Genomic DNA, 24,011 nt, shown 5'->3' on the forward strand with positions numbered 1-24,011 from the left:
TATAAAATTCATGAGTTGAAAAACGCTGACTCCGCGAGTTTAAATATTAGGCCCTAGCGGAGTGATGCGACGTGCTGCCAGCACGAAACGCGCACTGGCGCCTACAAACCTAAGCAGATACTTCACGCATTGCGCAATGCTTAAGGTATCCCTTAGGTTTGTAGGCGCCAATGCGCGTTCCGTGCTGGCTGGCTGGCCGCGCCGCGCCGCAGCGTGCCACGTGCCACGGCGCTTCACTATTTCACAATAGTGGTGTTGTACAGTATTATACGAAATTGAAGGCACTCCAGCATACCAACTATAAGATTGACAGGCATCCTTTAGGAGTACGGAACTTTCCTTGCAAAATAAGTCGAGATAAGAGAGATAAAAGAACATTCTTGAGTATGCGTGGCGAAATAGTAGCTCGAAGCGCTGCGGCAAACCAGTGCCGAAGCGAAGTTATCATGCACAGGAAAAATATGAGATCCCTTAGGTGAGGCAAATCAATAGGTTTTCCAGTTCAGGTATAAAAATATGGGAAAATATTATTGAAAGCTAATTAAGTCCTGTTGCACCAAAGAGGTGTAGAGAGTTTTAGGGAATTTTCTCTCATGGAAATGACGCTCCCTCATTTTTACCAAAAATCTCAATTATATATTTTTCTCCATTGGAGCAAACAAACAAAAAAAACAAAAACAAGCAAACCCTCATTCTTCCAAGACATTATCATCCAAAAACGTCAAAATTGTCGTCTGTATTTACATGTGGGCCAATTAGCTTTGGGTCTCAAGTGGTAAGTGGACCAAAACTCCCCTTCCGGAAAAACGCGTGAACGTAAACTACGGGAAAAAACAGGTGCGCGGACAAAAAATCGTTGACGAAATGTCCTACAACCGAAATTTTCTGGCTTTGCTTTCCCTGCAAAATAGTGTGAACTCAGCGCTATTTTTCCACCTTTGTTACATACTGTGACGGTCACATTTTTGGGTTTTTTTTTCCTGTAGACCATACGTTTTTCTAACAACTATTTTTTTATTAATACGTCCATTTTCCTAAATGCCATCCATAACCACACCTCTCCCCTCTCGTGCTTGGTTCAGCGGACGCGTGAAATGCATTGGCGTAGCGTGCTTTGCGATATATCGATTGTTATGCCATTTAAACCTATGGAAAAGGATCGATAATCAGGGTATTCGCAACGAACACCTGAATAATCGATTCTTTACCATGGGTTTAAATGGCAGAACAATCGATACATCGCAAAGCGCACTACGCCGCTGGTGAAATGATACCATGCAGTGCTGCATTTAGTGGCTCCCGTCCCGTAATTCGCCATTAAGTCGCACAATTGGACGTATTTATGCTAAAAGGAACTATGTCTCACGCAAACCATAAGCACATAGTTTCTTTTAGCATAAATACGTCCAATTGCGATGTACTGAAACTGATAAACGACAGAAGGCATTAAGTTCCGGCTCCCCGCTAATGCATCCACACGGCATGAAATTTGCTATGGAGTTAAATGGATATAAAACATGAAATATTTTGTAGATGTATACACCTCGAATCATTCCGCTCGAAATTTGTATGCATTTAATGGTTGCTCTGTTGGTCCTAGCGCAGACGTGCTCTTATTTATTTTGCGTATGACTTATAATTAAATTTTACTCTCCGCCCAAGAATCGAGAAAAATACAATTCGTTGCAAAAATTGGACTTTATGTTGCAATAAGAAAATATCTCAAGCTCACATAAAAATTGCTATCTGTACATGCAAACTAATGACACATATTGACAGTGAAACTACCAAACCATATACCTCGGTTTGCAGCGTTGCAGACTTCCTGTCATATTCTATTTTTTAAAAGTAAAACTACAAGGCCGCGCTGATCCGCCCCACACTACAGGAGGGTGGAGTGAGATGTCCGAGATTGTCTCCACAGATTGTGACGTCAAACAACAGCATATTTTCTAAATCCAGAAACTCTTTTTTGCTGTTGATCTTTGCAACACGTTTTGTGGGATGAATCAACAGCTCATACGATGTTGTGCCACAAAATCCTTGGTGAAATTACGCGACTTCTGATTTCGATTAAGGTGTCTGAAAACTTCCGATTCTGCTAGGTTTTTGCCAGAAAATACTGCTCGACTTTCAGGGCTGATATTTTCAGGGAATATTGTTGAAAGAACGGACATTGAAATAAAATTTGAATTATGCGCGTTAACGGTGTTTAGGCCCTTTTTTCATTAAATAAAGTGACAGACGGTTTGCAACGTCACAGAACGGGATGCAGGATTTTGGCAATTGCTCAATGGATATGGTAAACAGGATACTTTGCATCGCTGCATCGCCAAAATTGGCTTTGATTTGAAGCTATAAATCCTTACAGAGGATTTCCTTATAGTAAAATTTTATTTTAATCACATATCAATCAAATTCCCGAATACCCTCAAAAAGAGGCGGTTTTTTAAGGTTTATAGATTTCAGCTTTGTCGGTGATAGACGCAAGCACCGCTTCAGCGGAGGTTTGTAGAATGGCTTCAAAAGCATTTGAAAAAAATGTTGAAAAATATTCTTCGAAATTCAATGAAGGGCGACTGGTTTTCGCTTTTTGATGTTGTTGGTGCGTGTTGCATACCCAGCCCCTTTGTATTTTGAGGTTTTTAGATTTCAGCTAAATTATGTCGGTGAAAGAAGTAAGCACCGCTTCATATCAGCGTAGATTGGAAGTTTGTAGAATGACTTCAAAAGCATTTGAAACAAAATTCCGGGGCCGCCCCCTCGATCAATCGGTGGTTGATATTCAAAACTCGACCCGCATGGATAAGTTTCAAAACAAAGTTCAGACACAGAAAAAACCGCAGGAAAGGGGGAAAGAAATCGTAAGCTTTCAGCGCACGTATCCGAGAGGATTAAAAATTCAAACTTCCTCCGCTGTGATATCAATTTCTGAGTAGCGTTCGCTGTTGAGGGATTAGTCACACTAACTGTGCCTCCTGGTCCACCCAACTATTCCATCGCCATGAAAAAACGTAAAAACGTAAAGAGTAAACAGAAAAAAAGAATTAAAGTTGAGCGATTTGGATGGAACGGCGAACATCACGGAACATATCGCGGCGCTATGAACGGACAGATTTCACTCGCAATAAAACCCCAAAGCATTGTTGCCGCTCTGCAGATACATCTCCGATGTTTTTATTTTCTCAGGACCGAATCTCTCCCCCATGTTTGTGTTTATAATATCAACAACTTCTATGTCCGGGTTTCATTTTTCTATTGCCAAGACGAATCAACTCAAGACAGGTACTTTTTATTTTCTTTAGAGTGGATTAAGGTGGAAAATTAAATCTCATAAAAGTTCTTTTTTGGTGTAAAGTTTTCGTAAAATATCATAGAATTTTCAGGGGCTGGGTACGCAATCTGTATCGAATAACCGGGAATTCGACTAGAATCCTTGAAGTTCAACTAATCATAATTTTACATTCTAAGTATTTTCCAATTGCTTTTTTAAGGTCATGCCTGACGCTTTGCAAGATGGGGCGACTTTTAGAGATTTAAGAAGAAAAAAATCTTAAAAACCATATATTTTAAGTGATTTAGTGGCTACTTTATTCGGTATATTCTCGAAATGTTAAATAATCTAATATGCAGTTTGGGTCGATTTCATCTTGAACAAGGTGTAGATTTGGTGTTGGGTCCACACCATTTCGCGGGGAAAACGAAGCCAAGAAATTAAAAAAAAAATGTTGATTAGAGTCAACTTATTGACTCTAATGAGTACCAGTTTATAGAGTTTTTTACTCAAATCGAAATTTGTTTGGAATTTCTTAGCTTTGTAGTACCCAACCCAGTGCTATTTGAATTAATAAGGACGAAAACACACCATCTCGGAAAAATGAAAATAACCAAGACACGCTCAAACCTGCACAGTAGGTGAAGAAGTTACTTCAAGAAAAAGCTTTTTGCTGCTGAAAGACAAGTACTTATGGACACTTTAAAGGTCCAAGTTGGGCCAGATGCGCTAACTTCAATGATCTTTATGTTAATGAACTGTTTTCGAGTTACCGAGTTGGTGTGTTTTCGTTCTCACTGATTCATTTCTCCACCTTGTTGAAAACAGTTCTGGCCGTTTGTTACAAACACTAAGGTGTTTTTTCTCGTTTCATCCTGAATTATTACCAAACTTAAGCGCCCTTTTTTCTTTCTTTCTTCCTCTTTTTTTTCGGGCAAACGGGGGAGGGGGGACGCCCCCGTAGATCCGCTTATGATAGTAGTAACGATGCAAATGTTGTGTATCATATCCATAAAAAATGAACTTTTTGAGTAGGTTTGGCATCTGGGTGACAGTGGCAATGTTTCAGCTTCGGGTGGCTTCAATTCAATCCCAGGTTTAATTAACAAAAACCAATTTACCGAAAGCCAAGGCAGGTTGCGTCGAAGTCGCGCGTCGCGTCGTCTCGTTACGAATGGGGTCCAGCCAGGGACAGGGGGCGGGGGGGGGGGGTCGGGTTTGCGTAAACCGCGGAAGGGATATCCCCTAAACTCCGAACCAAAACCACCAGGAAGGGGAGAGACGCGTAACTTTCGTGAACAGGTTTCCATCAGAATTATGAAAACACTATTTTTGGTGTCGCACCAATGAGTAACCGTGCACTCTAATGACTCGAGACGAGGGACGAAAGTGCAGCGAAAGGGTATGACACCTGGGGAGGGGCTGCGGTCCATGAACCTGCACACTGAAAAAAAATTCTCGGCGTTTTTACCACGGTCCGTTGGTACCTTTACCATCTCATTTTTTTTACCGATTATTGGTAATTTTACAAAGACAGACTGGTGAGCTTTCCTAAAAACAGGTATTTTTACTGTTTTTTTCAGGTAAGAATACCATTTTTATTGGTAATCAATTCCCGGTAACTTCGCCATTTTATCTCGGTAATTCTACCACAGTCGATGAAAAATATTGGCTTTTTTACCAAGGTCCGGTAAAATTACCAATTCCATAAATGGTAATTTTACCAAGAAACAGACTGGGATCAAATAGAACCCTAAATTTTTGGTAAATTTCCCCTTTTCTGAGTAAATACACCGATATTTTTTTTTTCGGTGTACTTCTGAAATTGGGCCCGTTGCGCCATTCATGGATGAGTTTCGATGATATATGGTCATGTAGATCGGTCCAGATACCAAGTTTCTCGTCAAATACACAGAAAGAAAGCTGAACACAAGGGTTTGGTTGATATGGGAAGTAAAACACAAGATAACCCAAGCCTCCGCACGGAAAAAAATGGATTGCTGATTTAACAGTTAAATTGTTAAAAGATGTGTCCGACATGTTTCAAATGTACACTTTACATAGTGAAAAGCTAATTAAACCACGGGGGTAGTTAAATAATCATTTTTATATTGTAAAATTAACATTGACACATGTCGGACACTTCTTTGACTACAAAATTGTTGAATCAGCAATTTCGTGTTTTTCCGTGCGGTTGATTCCGGGGGTTTCCAGCCTCCTTGTCTTCGACGCTGAATTTACCGTAAATTGTACCAAAATCATCATGAAATTTGGTTGGTTTGTGTTTCACTTCCTGTGTCAACCGAAGGTAACACAAGAACACAAATAATTTCCTCGTTGTATTCATAGAGATATCGCCCTTCAAAAAACATAAAGTGTGACGTCGCCATGAAAATGTTACCGGTGCAAATGTTTGGAAGATTTCATTCGCGATCAGAGCTAAATCATCCGAAACTTTTAAGAGAAACTATTCAAAACTCTCCTCAAAAATGAAAATTTTATCGGAAGATATTCTGCAACTCTCGGATGTTCATACGGTGTTTTTCCCTAGTGCGGTCGAATTGGCGTTGCAGATCTCTGCTGAGGTTTTATTTTTTATAAGAACAATAATCATTTGATCTCCTAAAAATTTACTACTAATTTTCTTTGCTCATTAGAATTAAATTTACGCATTCAAGAGAGAATGTAATGAAGATAGTTTGGCTGGTTTCCTATCAAGAAAATAGAGGACCCTGCGCTCTGGCCGCAGTTCAACCCTCCATAAAGCGCCTCCCGCCTCAGACGTGATGCGTTACGCGTTAATTTAACACTTATACATTACAGAGAGTGACATTATGATCGAGAATTTCGTTGCAAAGAAAAGCGTTGCAATAACGGTGCGCATTTTCCGACTTTAGTCATTAAAACTGTCATAATGCGCATATACCGTCTCTGACCCCTTAATTTTGCAAAATTCCCCAATTTTTAATCCTACTCTGCTGCAGGAGACGATACAAACGATGAATGAGTGCATCCGTGCCAGCTTTCTCAGAAAATTATCTTATGGCACCCTTGAAAGTCTAGAGAATCCGAGTTTTCCCAAGGGGACATGACAACCCTGCCACCCCGTGTTTTTGTTATTTTTGCGACGCGAACTCATTTCCACGTTCCCGTAAAATTAAAGTTGGATCGGTCTATGCTAAAAAACTAACAATCCCATTTTCTGATGAGATCTGAGCTGCATAGGAGAACCTATATTCTAGGGCTCGTCAGATTATAGGCATGCCCGGTTTCAGGATCGACCAATTCAGTTGCGAGGAGGGCGGGTGAAGATTAGACCTTCCTATAATTCGTCACGTATCACATGGACCTACCTCGGGCTATGATGACCTTGTCCGGAGGGATGGAGTAGGAGCGGTGGGGGTGGCAAAAAAGGGACAGAGAGGGTAAAAAACACATACTGTGCTGCGCGTTTTTATGAAATGTTTCCAAACCACTTGACAGGCAGCATCTATATTTTGGTATCGGTACAAATGGAATGAACATGCGAAGCACACAGAAAAAAATCTAGTGTGCGAGGTTATTTCCGATTCAGTGGGTTGATGAATTCATGACAGTGGCAATGTAAAGGGAAATGTATCGATGGCTAGAGGCAAACTATGCATACATGCGATTGCAACAGTGGACATCTGCCTAAATTTTTTAAAAGGAAATCATACAGGAGGTTTTTTTTTAAATTTTCTGTAAATTTTTGCACTTATTCAAAATTATTTACAAGGAATTTCACGGGAAATATCCTGGTTGGTCTTCTTTAAAAAGAAAAATAAATAAAACATGATTTAAGATTATAAAACGTTATGACCAATGTGCGCCATCGTTGTAATAATTTAATTGCATTTAAAAGATGAGCTGAACATTTAGTTTAACTTTTTCATTCGAAAAGCAACTCCCAAAATTGCATTCTTGAAAAAATAAAATCTTAACCTCCAAATGAAATAATCCTTTCAAAGTTCTCAATGCAATTATGACTGGTTTACGCAGCGCTATCCAATACAGAACCGGGGCCATTCTTGAAAGTTGGTGACACCATTTTTCCTCCATTCATATCCACTAAAAATATCGATTTTAGGTGAGGCAAGCTGCCTTACGAAGAACCGATTGTTTAATGTAGATTTAAAGGGGAAAAAAATAATGTTGTGTTGTCAAACTATTGGAAATCGTGAAGTTCTTCCTCGGCTTGACAACTTTGGAATGAGTCAGAAGCTCTTGAATTGCGAAAAAAATATGTAAATAAGTTGCACGGGAGAGAAGCGCGCAATAACCAGAGCGTTTCTCGAGTTTACTCCTCAATTCAGCAAACAAATCTGCCGTCCTATAATGAAAAATAAAATTCAGAGCTAGTTTCGAAATAAAACGAGAATGAAATTCGTTAGGACCCCAGAGGATTTACGTTGTGCAGCATCAATCTAGGATTTTTTTTTCTTTTACAAAATAGTAACTTTTGTTTTCTGTAAGGTGGAGGAAAAAACTGAAACAAAAAAGAAGGTTATAATTTAGCAATCTGTCGGACCGATTCTCATGCTTTACCGATCATTGACAGGTACTAATCTTCAGATAAGTCAAATGGACTACATTTTTCAATTCGGAGTTACAATTTCTGGCTCCGTTTAGAAACAATGTATGTACCATTAGTTTCCTTTCGTACATAAGTGTTTTTACGATGAGCTGGTAATTTTCGTTCCCAATTGCAAAATGAAGTCCAACTACATTTTCAAATTGTGACCCAGCTCATTTTATTGCCTCGAAGTGGCGAGGGTACATTCTCTACTCTCTATTCTCATACTATTGCATGGTTTATATTTTTTCCCCCGTATCCTCACTATCAAGATAAATGGCGGTCCTTGAAAAAGAAACTGTTCATTTGAGTCGAAAAATTGGAATTTGAGATTTTGACAAGGAATGTTTCGCAATATCCGAAATAGGAAGTCACGAGTTGTTTTGTCAGACATGTTTGACTCTAATTTGAGATGGCTATTTTTGCAAACTATGATTTCGACCCGCCCTTATTTAAAAATTTTGGAAGTTTTTTTTTTCCTAATTGTTTGCAAAAAATTCTTTCTTCGGAAATTTTGTGAGTTTTTTTTAAACTAAGGCTGTCATTCCGTGTAGGCGATTTCATATCAATATCAAGGGTAGAAACTTCAAAAACGCGTAACTCATCAGTGGTGTATGGCAATCTCCGCCCCCATTTCATTCCATAAAAAGAGAACAAATCAACGACACTGCGAGAAATGTCCACGTAGAGAAAAAAAAATCAGGAAAATTTCCAAGATATTATGTTGAGTATTTTTCTACCAAAAAATGAAGGATGATAGGAAATTTGCAACGCCGCATACCGATAAGAAAGTACGAAAAGCAAGGAAGAAAAAGTTCCCAAAGCTAAACCAATATCTCATCGTTTGTCAGTTAAAAAATAGTAACTCCATTTTCTTAAGACCCCCAGCAAGCAGAGACTTCAATGGATGGCAGAGCTCATTTTACAAGAAACACTTTTGTCGATACAAATCAAAAAAATTTCAAAAACCGATAATACTTAAATGACTTACTTTATTCTTTACGCACGATGACCATTTCGGGCGAGCCGCCCATCTTCATCTTCTATTCGTGTTCATAGTGCCGATAAAGTGTTAGAAAAATTGTGCAGTATGCTACAACATAGTTAAAAGAAACAACTACGCTGCTATGTCCACATGTCAGCGAAGCGATGATTCTGCCCCAGATCTGCAGGATAGTCAAACTGCGACGGGCAAAAGGAGCGATCAGGGAATTATTGTGCCGCATCATTAAGTCACCCGACGAAGAACGTTAATTAGAGCTTATGGGGGCCGAATTAATGGGTAAATGTTATCATAAATCGACCTTAAGTGTCGGGCTAGAACATTCGGGTGAAGGCGTGGCCGTCCAAATGGGGGCGATCACCCTCGCTACTGTGTCGACGCGAATCCTACCAACTTATGCATTTTCTTAGGAAAGGGCCTACTTTAATGTAATGTTAAATCCTGATATAACACTCATCATGGAGGGAGAGAAAAATTATGGTTACCAACATCGACTTCGGTTCATAAAGCAGACCAAAGTTTTCGGCTCGGATGATCCAAGATTTCGGTCATGTCAACCTGCAAACCTTGGGTCGCTTATTGTTTGCTTATATGTATATTATTCTTGGGTTTTCAATTTTGAAATTAACTAATTTTATCGTCAGATCAACTCCTTGTGAGTTACAGGCCATAATCCGCCAAAAAAGCCAAGTTCAGACCTATTTTGCCAATTTTGGAAACGTTCCGGTCCGAATTTATCGGTACAAAATTGAAATTCGTATTCAGCGTCAAAAATTACATATGAATCACTGTGAACATTGCGGATTTTTGCAGGCTCTTTTCCTTATTTGCCTGGACATGGCGATCGCAACGCCCGACTGCAACTATTCGTGTTTAACGGATGTCCATGTTGCATACTCAAAAATTGAAGGCGTTTTGGCTCCGTTTCCTTACAAGTCAGTTCTAAGTCCAGTTCGCGACTGCAGCCTAGGTGCATTTCTATAAAGCCCGATCCATATGAACTACATCTTGCAATTCAGATCTATAATTTCTGTCTAATCGATAAAAACACTTGTAAGGATAGGGAAACTAATGCTACTTACATTGTTTCTAAAGTGAGACAGAATTTGCAGTTACTAAGGGCAAAATTTAATCGAAATGATTCTATGAAATGCGGATCTGAATCGTTGCTGTATCTGAAATGGAGAATTTGCGTGCAAATTTTTTATTGCTTCATCTGAAAGCGCTTAAAAGGCTGGTTTCAAAGTATTTTTTATAATTTTTTTCTAATATGGCAAATAGTATAAAAATCGATTTAAAAGTGAGAAAATGCACCGCCTATTGACGTCATCTGGCGGCATTTCCCATTTAAACGCATGTATTTTAGCAGATTAGATCATTTTGTCACACCTTCTCCAAAAATTATTCAATTCATGAACCAAGAGTATGCTCGTGTTCAGCTGTCCACTCTGTAGTTTCCACTGAAACACGAGATTCATCAAATTTCAGACACCTGCAAATTCTCTATACTTCAGATTCTACGAAAATTTTAAGGTTCTACGAAGACGGAGTCATTCTAATTTGTGCTTTTTTGAAACAGGGCTCGTGGGGCAAACGAGATTCGCCGCTGGACTCACAGGCACAAGACGACGAGCGGTTAGACGAAGACAAACGATCTTGGAACAGCCTCCACTCGACGTGGGGCAAGAGGAGCACTTCCGATTGGCGGAGCTTCGGAGGTGAGTCGTAAACGGTACGCCCCCAACTTTCTCTCCTTCTCTCTTTTCGCATCACTAAAATATGTACATACCACATTGGATATGCTCTTTTATTCATTTTCAGGTATGAGGGGTCGTCCGTAAATTACCTCGAGCAAAATTTCGGGAGTTCATACCTCCTACGCCCTCAACATACAGCCATGAAATGGATTGCATTTGGCAAAAAGGAATCAAGAGCATTCCGATGTTGCTGAGATTGTGTATCTTATATTCATTCAATGAAATTACTGAAATCATGCCAAAAATTAAATTTACAAAGGTGATTTTCGCCTTTAAGTTATAGTTTACTGGGAGTAAAGATAAAATTAGTTTAGATAATCCGTGTATATTTGCGAGGTAAACAAAGTTGCACAATCTTAGCGACATTGCAATGCTCTTGGTTCCGCTTTGCAAAATTCAATCCAAATATCCTCCTCAAAAAATTACATTCGGCTTCGCTAAATTCTTCCATTCTATTAATTTTTGCCATAGTTATCGAAACTTATTTTAAAAATTGGCGCTTCTCTCCGATTTAAACGTCGAGTCATGCAATGTTGAGGATCCTCCCACCTTATCCCCCTTAAAGCTCGAAGTAACTTAAGGACGGTTCTCAGTGTACATAATGCATTTTCTGGTGATAATTTGGCTTTGAAAATTGAACAGAAGTACTTTTATTACAAAGCTAAAGAATTTTCGGTAATGCTCGGGGTATTGTTTCAATTCAATCTGGGAAGGGCTAAAAATGCTTGGGCAAGGGTTTCAACAAATTTACATATTCAACAAACAAAACAAAAAAAAACCATTCATATACTCATAGAGCGGATGAACCATTAAATAAGAAAAAAACACTTTCAAGAAAGTACGAGTGCATAACATACGTCATTTTCTTGTTCCTCCCCGTTCTAGTCATTAACATGTTTTGTATAACGTGTTTTCACAATACGGATGAAATTTTGTAATCCCGGGTCCTCATAATTTCCTGTCATCGTCAAAAGTATCGTTTCGACGAAAACTTTAGGCGGTCAAAATTTGCAGAACAAGAGCTTTAAAAATCTCATTTTTCGAATTTTGAAAATTTGAGTTTAAAATTTAAGTTTCCCGTCAAAGAATATCACGTGGTACCAACTTTCCACAAAAATCGATCGAACAGGAGCCGCATTTCGTACAATTTGTAAGTCTCTACACAGTGCTAAACGATACCAGCCAATTTACAAACGTTAGTGCGCCTTCATTTCCGTCTGATACTGTGCAATACTTCCGTGGTGAAATAGTTGCTCGGGAGCGCCTTCAACTGAATTGCTTCGAGCTTCGACTTGATTGCGGAAGATCACGGTTATAGATTGCCGCTGACATTACACTCTAGCGCGTGCGCAGTTACACATTCTTCAATAACCGACGGTGATTTAAAAATTATTTATACCTCAAGTCGCGACGTTGCAAGTTTTTCACTGCCTATTTTGTGAGAGTAAACGAATGAGAACACTTTAAAATACAATTTGATGCTTTGACAACGCATCCATCACAACAAAGGCAACCCTCCTGTCTATTTATCTCCATATCAATTCCTCCAAGGAGCAGATTTTGAACGGAAATATTGAGGCGTCGGATGGAGGGTAGGCTGTGCGGATCTCGCGAGGTTCATAAAACCATTCCTTGAAAAATCCTCAGCCTACAAGCAGTTTAATCCTCTTTTCAGGAAGTAGCATCATTGCGGCTCGTGATTGCAGCTTTATTTTCTGCTGCCGATGCCGTGGATTCCGCTACTTTCCGTTCGGAAACGCGAGCTCAAAATTTAAGGCCTCTCGTGACTTTGAGGGAAGTGAAATTCATCAGTTCTCCCTGTATTCGGTACCTTTATCCTCATCGAAGTGCGCGTCTTGTCTCCGTGTTAGTGTTTGTAAGGGCCTATTAGGACTCGATCTCAAAGAATCAACTAACAGAAGCGGATTCTTAAATAAACAGTGGCGTGGCGTGCTTTGCGATATATGGATTGCTTTTCCATTTACACGTATTTGAAAGGGTCGATAAACAGGGTGTTCGCAGCGAACGCCTTAATAATCGATTCTTTACCGTAACTTCAAATGGCGAGATATCGATAATCGATCATTCACGCCATGCCACTGTAAGTACACCGAGAAAATGTAATTGTAACATGACATAGCGGAGATATATCCTACAGCGTAGAGTTTGAATATATAAAATAGACAGTAATCACGTTAAACTTCATAAAATATTTTTTAGACCACCATTGGGAAAATTTGTGACAATGTAGGGCTAAATGTGCTGCAAAGTGGACCAAAAAACTGAGATACTACAACATAGACGGGTAAATTTTGCATAATTTGGCACAAAGAACACCAAAAATGTCCAAAAATTGATCCTTTGGCGGTAATCCAAAGTTCCTAGCGCTGTTGCCAGGTATTATTTACTTCGAACTCCCATACAATCATGAATAATGCAAATTATCGCTTGAAACTTTTGCCTAATGTTCACGTAAATATTAAAAAGTGTTTAACGTCAAAAACTGAAAATCTATCTTATTTACCCCAACCAAAGTATCAAAGGTTGCAATAAATCGCATTTATATGATAACATTATTGCTATTGTACCGTAAAATATCGTTTGTCCATTCACCGATTGAAGAGGCTCCTCTGATGTAAAATGGTTATAAAATTGAGAGAAGTCGCTATTTTTTTGCGATGCAAATTTTCTACCTTTCTCGCGAATGAAACTTCCTATATTGATCTTTAAAATCTGCATTTTTCGATAAAAATATGTAAAAAAAATCGAAATTTTATAGTACAAGGAACTTCCAATTTCGTTGCATTTAATTGAAAAATTAAAACCGTATATTATAACCAATAATTTCGTAATACTGTGTTATCAAGGAAACCAGCTTTTTCGCTCCACTGAAAAGTTTGAATTTCCACCTTCTGACACACCTTGTCACACTGCGTCACATATATACACAGTCTATAACGCAGTGCAGAGTCTCTGAAAAGAAATAAACTTTTCTCTGGCTACCCTTTCTTCGGTCATGTTTGACGCATCACTGGAGTGGAAGTTTTTTCGAGTGTTTATCAATATCTCCGGTGCTAATAACCTCGTGGGTGGGGATCCTTCACCGGGCCGAACAACTCACTCTTCTTACCGACATAAAACACTCTCTCCGAGTGCTCGTCATCAACGATGACGTCAGTCCCAATAAACCGATACGCTGCGCGTGACTCACTGTCAGTGTCTCCTCCACGGCGCATATTATCTTCCATCCCTATCTTCCTTGAGCCGGGGTTTCAGGATTGTGGGAGGATACCCATGCCGTTCCCGTATCAATCCACCCAAATAAGGTTAATACATGAACACGATTTTGCAGTCTGGTTTTACAACACTTCCGAATTGCTGAAAAAATTCGCCTCCGTTATATTGTGTCTAATGGAGGGGTGTGTATAATTCCGCACCACTGCCTGGCACTAATGTTTGTGGGACACGAGCCCCTTGAAAGTCTGTTCAGTGCCCCATAAATAAGATATTCCAGACGAGACACCGATCGATTTCTGTTTTGACTAATGTGTGCATTTCGGCACGTGTCTCGAATGGAGTGCGGATCAAAGCCGCAAACTGATGAGCAATATTATCGTTCGAATGGGCATCGAGGCACGCGATTGGAATGTCGCCGTGCAGTGGATCGAGTCGATAGGAGAGGTCGGACACAATTTGGAAACTTTAAAACGCTCATAACTCCATTTAAAAAAAAAAACTTTGAGGTTCTGAAAAGGGTTCCATTGGTTCCCTGGTGAAATTTTCCTCTAAAAGGACTCCTTGAAATTTAAAATGTGACGAAATAAACATCAAATGTGCATGCAGTTTTAGTCCAAAATTTTATGTCCGACCTCTCTAATTGATTCGATTCACTGTGCGCCGTTTCCTTTAGAGGAATTCGCCTAATTTGCTTTGCTTCAAGAGAGAGAAGTAGGAGAATTTTTCGGCACTTCGACACCTCTTCTCGGTTGAAGCTCACTCTTTTCATTTGTGGGCTAGGTTAGTTGTATACGTAACGCGCGTTGAAGTAGGATGCTTGTATAATTCTGTTTTTGGTTGCATCTTCATAACTCTGGATCAGCGGGTTGATTATTTAACTTGGTTTCATTTTGACATTTCGACATTTGTCATTTCGACATTTCGTCAACGATTTTTTGTCCCTGCACCTGTTTTGTCCAGTCGTTTACGTCAACGCGGAAAATAAGATTTTTGTTGAGAGAAACTACACAAAAATGAATAAAAATTGGGACAAAACCAAGAAGCTTGCAATTATTAGTTTTAACCCGTACGTACATCGATTTTTTAGAGGCAAATACGTTTAATTTTAAGCGTTTGGTTGCGCGTACACACGCTGCACCACAGTAAAAGCACAAAATATAAAAGAAATAATTAAAAAAGCTTTGGGGATCATTAAATTTGACACGGAACCACCTTAATATTTACAAAACACATTTTATATTTTCCTTTAATACATATTTTCTTTCATCAATTTAGATGACGAAATTCCATGCAGAGCGTGCAAAAATTTCAAAATCATGAGCTGAAAAACGCCGACTCCGTGATTTTAAATAGTAGAGCCTACACTGAGCGGAGCGGTGTGCTAGTGCTACAGCGGCGGCGCAAAACGCGCACTAACGCCTACAAACCTAAGGGGATACTTCACGCATTGTGCAACGCTTGGAGTATCCCCTTAGGTTTGTAGGCGCCAACGCGCGTTGGGAATTGGCCAGCCGCCCGCCGCACTGCAGCGTGCCTTCGACTTCTTTGTTGATAGCTTTGTCCATCAAATTCAATGATCACTGCTTCGACATACTCGACTTTTTGGTCTCGGAATGTTTCCAGAACCATCCTCTATGCTCTGGTATCAATAGCCTAGGTTGAAATTTAGTGTAGACCGAATTCTCTCGACCAGCAGACGGTAAAAATTGGAACGCTTTAAGAAGAAAGGAACCAAGCCACATTCAATTATTGCCAAATTTAACTGGGCAATTTAATTTTTTCATAAAAACGGTTGTGTGGATTTTTGTACAAACTCGGTGAATTTTCTGCATTGTACGAAGCGAATTTTTCAAAATTTTCAAAGGAATCTACACAAACGTTCTCTTGTTGAAAATTAAATTGCCCGATTAAGTTTAGCAATATTTGATGTGGCTCTTTCTGCGTGGCCTTCCGTTGTGTGTTCTTTTCTGCGAAGCGCGGTCAAATTTTCAGTAGGATTATTATTGCCCCTTTTTTCAAATCTATTACAAGCAATCTATTCTGTGGAAGGCAACCAGACTCGATTAATTTCGATTGTTTTATATACATTTAAATGGACAAAACCCAGTGTTGCCAATTTGCGAGAATCGGCAACCAGGCCCAGGGGCATTATTCTACCCGTGGGAGCTGGCTCGATGTCCCCGGCGTCTGAAGAGCGCTACACTGCGGGCTCTTGTTATTATTTTGTGATTAACCATTTGGATTAATTCGATCCCGTAGCCTCCTTAATAGCTCATCAAGGCATTTGGCTTGCCTCCTTGTCATTGGGTTAGATTTTGCTCTTGTCGGTGTAACCCATAGTGGTCGACAAAGGATGTTTTTCACGATCAAAATGCGAGATCTGGGAAAATTCAAGTGAAATCGGTGAGTAAAACCGAGAGTTTGATAAACTCATGACGATCTATGAGTACTAAAACCAAGACACTTTGATATCCCAAGAGCGTCCGATAACGTAGTTAAACCGTATGTTTTGAAGCGATTCTTCGTTTTTCGGTACCCGAGTTAGATAATAGACTGCAAAAAAGATAGAAAAACAACGATAGCAAAATTAGATACGATTTATGGATGCTTGATAAAAAAATTGCAAAATTCGTACCTCCACTTGCAATGTTGCAGATTACGCCTGATGTTTTATTTTTTCAAAGAAAGTCCTACACAATTTTTTCCCTAGAATTTTCACCAAATGTCTTCAAATTGTGCAGTGTGTGTTAAAATTCCGAAAAGTAATGTACATTAATTGTCTTTTAAAAAAATAACAGCAAGCATTATAGACAATCAAAATTATGCACGTGTTTTGATCACCATCGATTAGGTTTAAATCACCCATTTTGAAATGAGTTTCGCTTCGTTGGAGCAATTTCATTTATTTTTATGGGTGCAGCTGCAGAGCTGCATTTTTAGTGGCCAAATTCAAAGCTTGTTCTCTTGCGAGGAAAAATTTTAATGCTTCTCAAAAAACTACAGTTTTTTAAGCGGAAATTCAATGTGTCGTGACTCTGGTTCTATGCGACAACTGCGAACTTCCCTTAAGCCAAAGTTTTCATAAACCACCCCTAAGAAACGGTCAATACCTCAGCTCAATCATCATGAACTCCGCAAGTAGCACAGGTTGCCTTGAATTACAATTACATGGCTATGCATCACTATTGCATCGATGTGTTGTGTATGTTGCATATCTACTAATTGAAGGGGCGCCTCTAATTGAAATGTACGGTAGTGGAGTTAAAATAAATTGCAATTTCTCTCCTCACTACAAATTGCCTATATCTTCTATCTCATCGTTTGAAATAGGCATTGATTGACCGAATGATTTGAAAATATTGCAACGTGATTTTTACATTTTCGTTTTGTAATGCTGAAGGCCCTATTCCCGTCAGAGATCAGATTTTCTACTTCCACCGAAGGCAATTTTTACTCCATAGGCTTCGGACAAAAAGTTCAATGCTTCCGAAGGAAGGAAGTACCCCCTGCGTCGTGGCCTATTCCTGGAAAAGGCAGCTGTCGGTTTTCCTTGTACATGGAACAGTAATTAGAGCAGACTGGGAACCCGCGAAAATAAATAATTATAGGCGCTGGACCGGCGTATTTAACGGAAACACGAAGTACTGTTAAGTTGCCAAATTTGGCGGAATTCGCCGATTTCGGACGGGACCTCAGGCGGGCGGTGGATCAAGCCGACACAATTCCGGGGTCGGATCTCCGCGGTGCGACCAAGAGTGGGTCACGCTGAGCGAGAAATATCAAAATAATCGGAGCTATTAAAAGGAGTCCGTTTGCCTTTCCCGAGGGCGGGGGGGGAGGGGAGGGGCCTTACCCCTTTTCGAGAGTGCTCCTCGAATCAATCGGGTTAGGAGGCGGCTAATGGAAAATATGTGTTTCCGTGTGAAATCGCCGCTAACGTCTCAATTTTGACCTCTCATTTTCACAGTTGGGCGAGATGTTTTCCGGCCACTTTCGCTCAGCTGTGGCTCAATTTTCCTATCGGTTCCGATGTTGTCGGTGACATGAATTATTGAGCGGCCGGGATTCTCTGCCGCGAGGAACATAGCGACGGTGGAAAAAGCGCGTATCTGCTTTGCGGTGTTTCAAAATCTCTGCTCCCTTTTTATTTTATATATAGAACGTCGCTTCTCTGACGTAAGGACGTATCTTGATTTTCGCATGAACCCTGGAAAGCATGGATTTATATGCGAAATAGGGCTCACATGGAAATGAAGATACGCCCTTACGTCAGAGGGACGACGAGAAGACAAACCAACACCATTGCTTGAAATTTTTGCAGGCTATTCTTCACACATTGAGGGAAAATTAGTGAGGTTTTCAAGAAATCACAATGATTATTTTTTCCTTGAAAGATAAATTATGACAGGAAACTTCTGGCATCGGAAACTGAAAAATGCGTTTTCGCAAAGTCATTTTCGATATGTCGTAGTAGACTGCTTCATCCTTAAGTTATCAAACGAACTTATTACACTCGTAGAGAGCTACACCGAAAAAAATAAAGAGATTTTAAATGGACTTTGTTTGTGAACCAACCATTTTTTAAGCTTTAGGGGTTCTTTATAATAGATTCTAATAGAATCTGAATTTTCACGACTTCGATGGACAGAAAATTTACAGTTTTTAAGTAGCTCAGTCTTTATTTTGTGACTTATAGGTATACCAAACACCAATAAAATAAATTATCTCCGGGATTTTAATCTATATATCGATGGCCAAAGTGCGAAACCAACATAGTCCCGTTTAGGCCCACTGTAGACCTATTCCTGGTCATGCTTTAATGAGTAATATTTTATTTATTTTTGGCGCGTATACGTAGTAATATATACCGCCTTTGCGATCGTTTCGACCCCCCCCCTCGATACAATAACCGAGTCCCCTAGTTCCTTACCGAAAAGTGACTACCGCGAACTTCTGAGATTTTCCAAAGCGTGTAAAAAGTTTACTAATCCGTCAATAATAATGATTAAAATTTGTTTCTCACTCTGGGGCTCGCTAGTTTATGTGTAATGAATACCAAGAGTCTACGTTTCTTGGTTTTTTTTTAAAAAAACCTTAGAATGGGGCGCGCTGATTTAAATATGCATATATAAGCGGAAGCAAGCGAACTGATTCGAGGATGGCTGACCAGTTCGGCACTCCTTGAATGAGAATTTCACTCACTCCGTTTTGTTCACAACGTTGCTTTGACATATCTCCACAACACTGTTATCCTTTTCAAAAGTTGGTACTCCTTGCTCTGATAGCCGGGGCCACCAGGATAGTGGTAAGTGCAATCTGTGATGAGGCCTCGAGACTCATTAGACCATTTGCTAAACGTGGCTCATACAGGAGTCCACTAAGCCCTCTCGTCCCCACGCTCCTGATCACTGCGTCGGCGTCACGAAGAACAATGGGCCTTGGGTCCCAACGCGGGCCGATACCCGTACCCCAATTACTCACGCTTCATTAACCATTTTCACCGTCACGCTAGGATTCATCCAATTTTCAAAAAAAATTGTTTCGCATGTATTTAGCAATTTTTTTTCCTTACTCTCCGTTAAAACACAAATAAAAAGAGACCTCATTCATAAAAATCGGCCGAATAGAAGAGAAGTTACAGTATCGAAATCCGAAGAAATCAACAAAACCTCGACTCCTCGATACGATAAAATAAAATGAAGGGGAAAAAAAGAAAGTATAAATTACAATTAAATATAATTGACCTCAAAATTTGACAAACAATTCATTTATATACCTAACGCTGAAAAAACTGGGAGAAATTACAAAAAATTTGCCTCTTGCAAGGGGCTTCTTTGTAAGAATTTTGACCTGAAGACAACGGTCGAATAACAGCAGTACTCCATAATACACGGTGTGCCTGAACGAGTTAAACATTTTTCATACGTCCAAATCGAAAAATCTTTATATTTTTAACTACAATGTTTCTTGAATCGTTTAAGCAAAAAAAAAAAAAAATTCCGTCGAGATTCTGGAACGCAAAGGCGCTTTAAAAGTATTCTGGGGCTATAATAGCTAAATCACCGGTAGTAAATTCGTTATATTATTAAAAAGAAATTGACTCCATAGTTTAATTCCTTAGTTTCTTGAATACGATTATTTTAAGCACTTAAACATTTATACCACCAATTTTAGCCATGGGGTGATTTCCTGAGAGCCGATAATTATCACGAATTTCTCATAGAACCCCTCAACAGTGGCTTGCTTTTTTGGCAGCCGATTCGGCCATCGAACCGGAGTTTAAATGGAAGCTGATAATAACCCAAAGCTCTGAGAAAAATTTGAGATGAGTATAAGAACGGTTTGTTGTAAGTAGCGAGGAGAGGCGGGCAAAGCGGCTAAAATCCTATCTAATTTTTACAGTTTTTCTGTTGAATTAATGTTGCCGCGGGCTTCTGACTGTCCACACATAGTTCTGTTCAGCATATCGATACATAAGTATTTACATTTTACATACGTAGAATCTAATTTTCACGTCGGGGAGTTGACATATTTTGATTTTTTTTCGATTTTATACGGAAAATTGATGGTTTTTCGGGATTGAAATTATTTATTGTTTCATGAAAAATAAATGCACCCAAAAATGACTATAGCATATTGATTCTTACACATTTGCACTCACAAAATTGGTTGGTAAATTCAACGAGTGGGTGCATCGACCTGGTATATCAAGTTTCTGCAATTTTTACGGCAAATCAGTAGATTTTCGGGATGTAGATTGCTTACTTTCAATTCATGAATGAATAAAGCAACGACATGGTTGAACTTCTTTGCATGGAAAGACGTTTAAAATAACAAAATCAAGACGTATTTAATGCAATTGCATTTATATCGAGTCAATTTCTTTTCAATAATATAACGGGATTTTTACTACCGGTGATTTGGGTATTTTAGCCCCAAAATACCTTTAAATCGACTTTATCTTCTAGGAGTTCGACAGAATTTTTCCTTTCTTCGCTTAAATTATTCCGTAGCACTTTTTTCAAGAATCTGATAAGATTTTGCTTGAGGCAGATCAAAAAACTTAAATTCGATCGAATAGCTTTCTACTTTCACAATACACGGTCTCGTCAAGGTGCGTCTTTGACCTCGCAGTGTTGGATCGTGAATTCTCTTTTTATGCTGTTTGCCTATTTTGAAATCTCTGTAAATGAAAACTAAAGGGGTTGATATGTGCGAGTTAATGACGCGCCTTATCAACACATTGTGTTGGAGTTCACTGCTTGTTTTTTTTTTATTTATTTTTTTTTTTTTGAGAACTAGTCACCGTAATTTTATGAAAACTTCCTTCAATTTTCTTCGCTATTGAAGAATATTCTATAAAAATTTCATACTATGAAATTGGCTTATTTATTATTCGAAAAAATAAAATAGGAGCGGAAATTTCGAAACACCACGATGAAGATACGTGGTTTTTCACTTTGGCCGTCGAGATCGTGTTACATTGTTACACTCTTCTATCGTGAAAATACAAACTGGAAGCTCTGCTCCTTCCATATGTACATATTTGTGATCGAGTTTGATTTCTTCATCAGATGAACTTTTACATATATACCTTGGAAGCATGTTGGAAGCGCTAAATTTTGCATTTGTGAAGTTATCGCGCCTTTTAGGCTCCGAGACTTTCGGAAGCATGATGTAACATAGCATGCTTGCAAACTGCTAAACATTAAACATTAGTATATGATTATGCTGCATTGTAAATACCATTCACATGGAAAATAGGTCGCGTCCGATAGGTCATCATCTACGACGGTGACATGTCAAAGAGGGGAACTCAGGTCACCAAAAAGTACACGAATATAAGAAATGTTGGTAGCACTAGATTCCTGATTTTCAGTATATCTAGCAATTAGTCTAAGATTTCTGCTACTGTTAATCGTGCATCTATTTACGTTTACTAGCCGACTTACGATTGCAGAGACTCGGTGAGAATTGGCTGGACAACTCCTCTTCGGTCGTGACACTGAGCGCAACTAATTTTTGAACAACTTATCGAATGTTACAATACAATATCGATGACTAAAGTCGAAAAATGCTCATCTCTGCCCACTAAAAGTTGCGAGTCTCTGCTCATGTTTTATTTTTATTTTTAAATAAATCATACCAAAACTTCTTCTTGAAATGATCTGAGAAATGTTTTGTTTTACTCAAAAATATTTCCAGAGTGTTTCCAGGAGATATTTTGGTTCGTTTTATTTAAAAAAAAGAAGAAGAACATAATTGGAGATTTCTACGAAACCTACGCATATTTCGGTTTTAGCCATCAAAGGGAAACAGGAGGTAAGTAAACGATGCATGATTTAATACGCGTGTGATTTTTTGACAGGGTCCTGGGGTAAAAGAGATCCAGCCTGGCACAATTTGAAAGGAGTGTGGGGTAAAAGATCTTTAGCTGACGACGCACTAATCAAATTTACGCCCAACATAGGTAAGTTGAAAAATGGGGGCAGTCTCTGATATTTACGACCTCTTCTCCAAAGACACCAACTATTTTCGATGATAGACTTGAATTTATTAATCAAGTTTTGGATGGACGAGATAAAATTACTCCAACCATAATGAGTATATGACTATTATTAACTCCACAGATTACTAAGCATCGCCCAAAATAGACCACTAATCGATAAGCTATAAAAGTCAGCTGATACAATGGACCAGAAATAAAATCCATCTCAACGCAATAAACTAGAATAGCTCAAGAACAAAAGCCACCAACAAGGAAAACTATCGACCTAACGAAAAAAGGTAAATGAATTGAAAGATAAATCATATCACACCTCGTGACACTTTGTTAGTTGAGCAGTACATGTGGCATCAGTAGGGTTTGATGAAACGCCTTCAGAATGTTGGGTATTCATCCCCACGACCATAACGTCGAATAAGCTGCATGCAGTCCTCGCACCTGTTTCCAATGAGAATCTTGAAGGCGCTCATGAATTTGAATTCAATAGTAACTGAGGGGCATGGGGCACAAGGCGCATAAAAGCAGTTTTTGGAACAATTGAAATATTAGTGATTTCAAGTAAAACTAATCTTAATGCATGTTCTGTAAAAAATTCTCTCCCAAACCAATTTTTAAGCATCAAAAAGTCAGTTTGAACTTTCTTTCCGCCATTAGGATCCATGTAACTTCGAAACATCTAACACGTATTTCTCGAAATAGCGAAAACTGCACTTTTAAGCGCCTTGTCCTCCAAGCCCCCAATTCATCTTCTTTCGATATAGTGGCTAGTTTAAAACAACTGCATGTGCAATCAACCAATTTTTTTTTCAAGAAAAAAATATACTGTATAGAACTTACAGGTTGTCAATTGAATATTTTTCACGTTCCCCAGATTTTTATCTATGTTAGGTTTTCTGCTGAAGTTACGGGTTGAACATAGAATGATTCATTTGATCTCATTATGTATGGTAAATTTTGCCTTTGTCACAATTATTTGCATCGATATTCAACATCTAAATAAGTATTCATGTCACCGATAAAACACCTTATGTACAAACATCAACTCACTTTTCCTCTATCATTTCATTCATTATAATTAAATACTAGACTGTACATAATTACCATCGTTTCCATTTCCGCTTTGCACGAGTTTTTCATTGCGAACCACTGAATAATAATTTTTAAATAATTTTCGTTGATTCAGTTTACTATTTTGAAATCTCCGTGTTCTAACGTGTATCGACGGTGTAACTACCGGACCACGTATCTCATTTGCGGTGTTCAAAAATCTCTGCTCCTATTTTAATTTTGAAAGAGAGCAACTAAACGTCATTCCTACAGTTTTCACTGAATTTTTTCTTCGGACTGAGAAGAAAAGCACAGAAGTATTCAAGAATTGACATTAAGTAGTTTCCCACTTACAAAATAAAGTATGACAGGAAGTCTAACGTCGTAAACGATGATATGTGGTCTAGTAGTTTCACCATCGTTTCAGAAGGTGCTCAACAAGTAAGCTGATACCTTCCTCATGACATTCACATGAATACACCAATTTTGTTGATCTTGACTCCAAAATTTTCTCTTAGGATTCGCTGCGTTCAAAAATAAAAACCGCAGAAAAAGTGGATAAAACACGTAAGAGCCTGGCTTTCTTTTGCGAC

At 38.9% G+C, this 24,011-nt stretch overlaps 1 protein-coding gene across 5 annotated transcripts in view; it reads left to right on the plus strand.

Annotated features, from left to right (window-relative positions):
• Positions 1 to 24,011, plus strand: part of Mip (Myoinhibiting peptide precursor) — a 219,822-nt gene that overhangs the window by 191,800 nt on the left and 4,011 nt on the right. For 2 of the 5 annotated variants that reach the window (XM_072302942.1, XM_072302943.1), the window contains 2 exons: positions 10,451 to 10,589; positions 22,234 to 22,335. In XM_072302942.1, coding sequence (XP_072159043.1) covers positions 10,451 to 10,589; positions 22,234 to 22,335 — 241 coding nt within the window. Of the gene's footprint in view, positions 1 to 10,450; positions 10,604 to 22,233; positions 22,336 to 24,011 lie in introns of all 5 variants that reach the window. The other 3 variants (XR_011900299.1, XM_072302945.1, XM_072302944.1) reach the window with 3 other exon arrangements.

Source organism: Bemisia tabaci, chromosome 7, assembly GCF_918797505.1.
Source record: "Bemisia tabaci chromosome 7, PGI_BMITA_v3".
In the NCBI taxonomy this organism is placed as follows: domain Eukaryota; kingdom Metazoa; phylum Arthropoda; class Insecta; order Hemiptera; family Aleyrodidae; genus Bemisia; species Bemisia tabaci.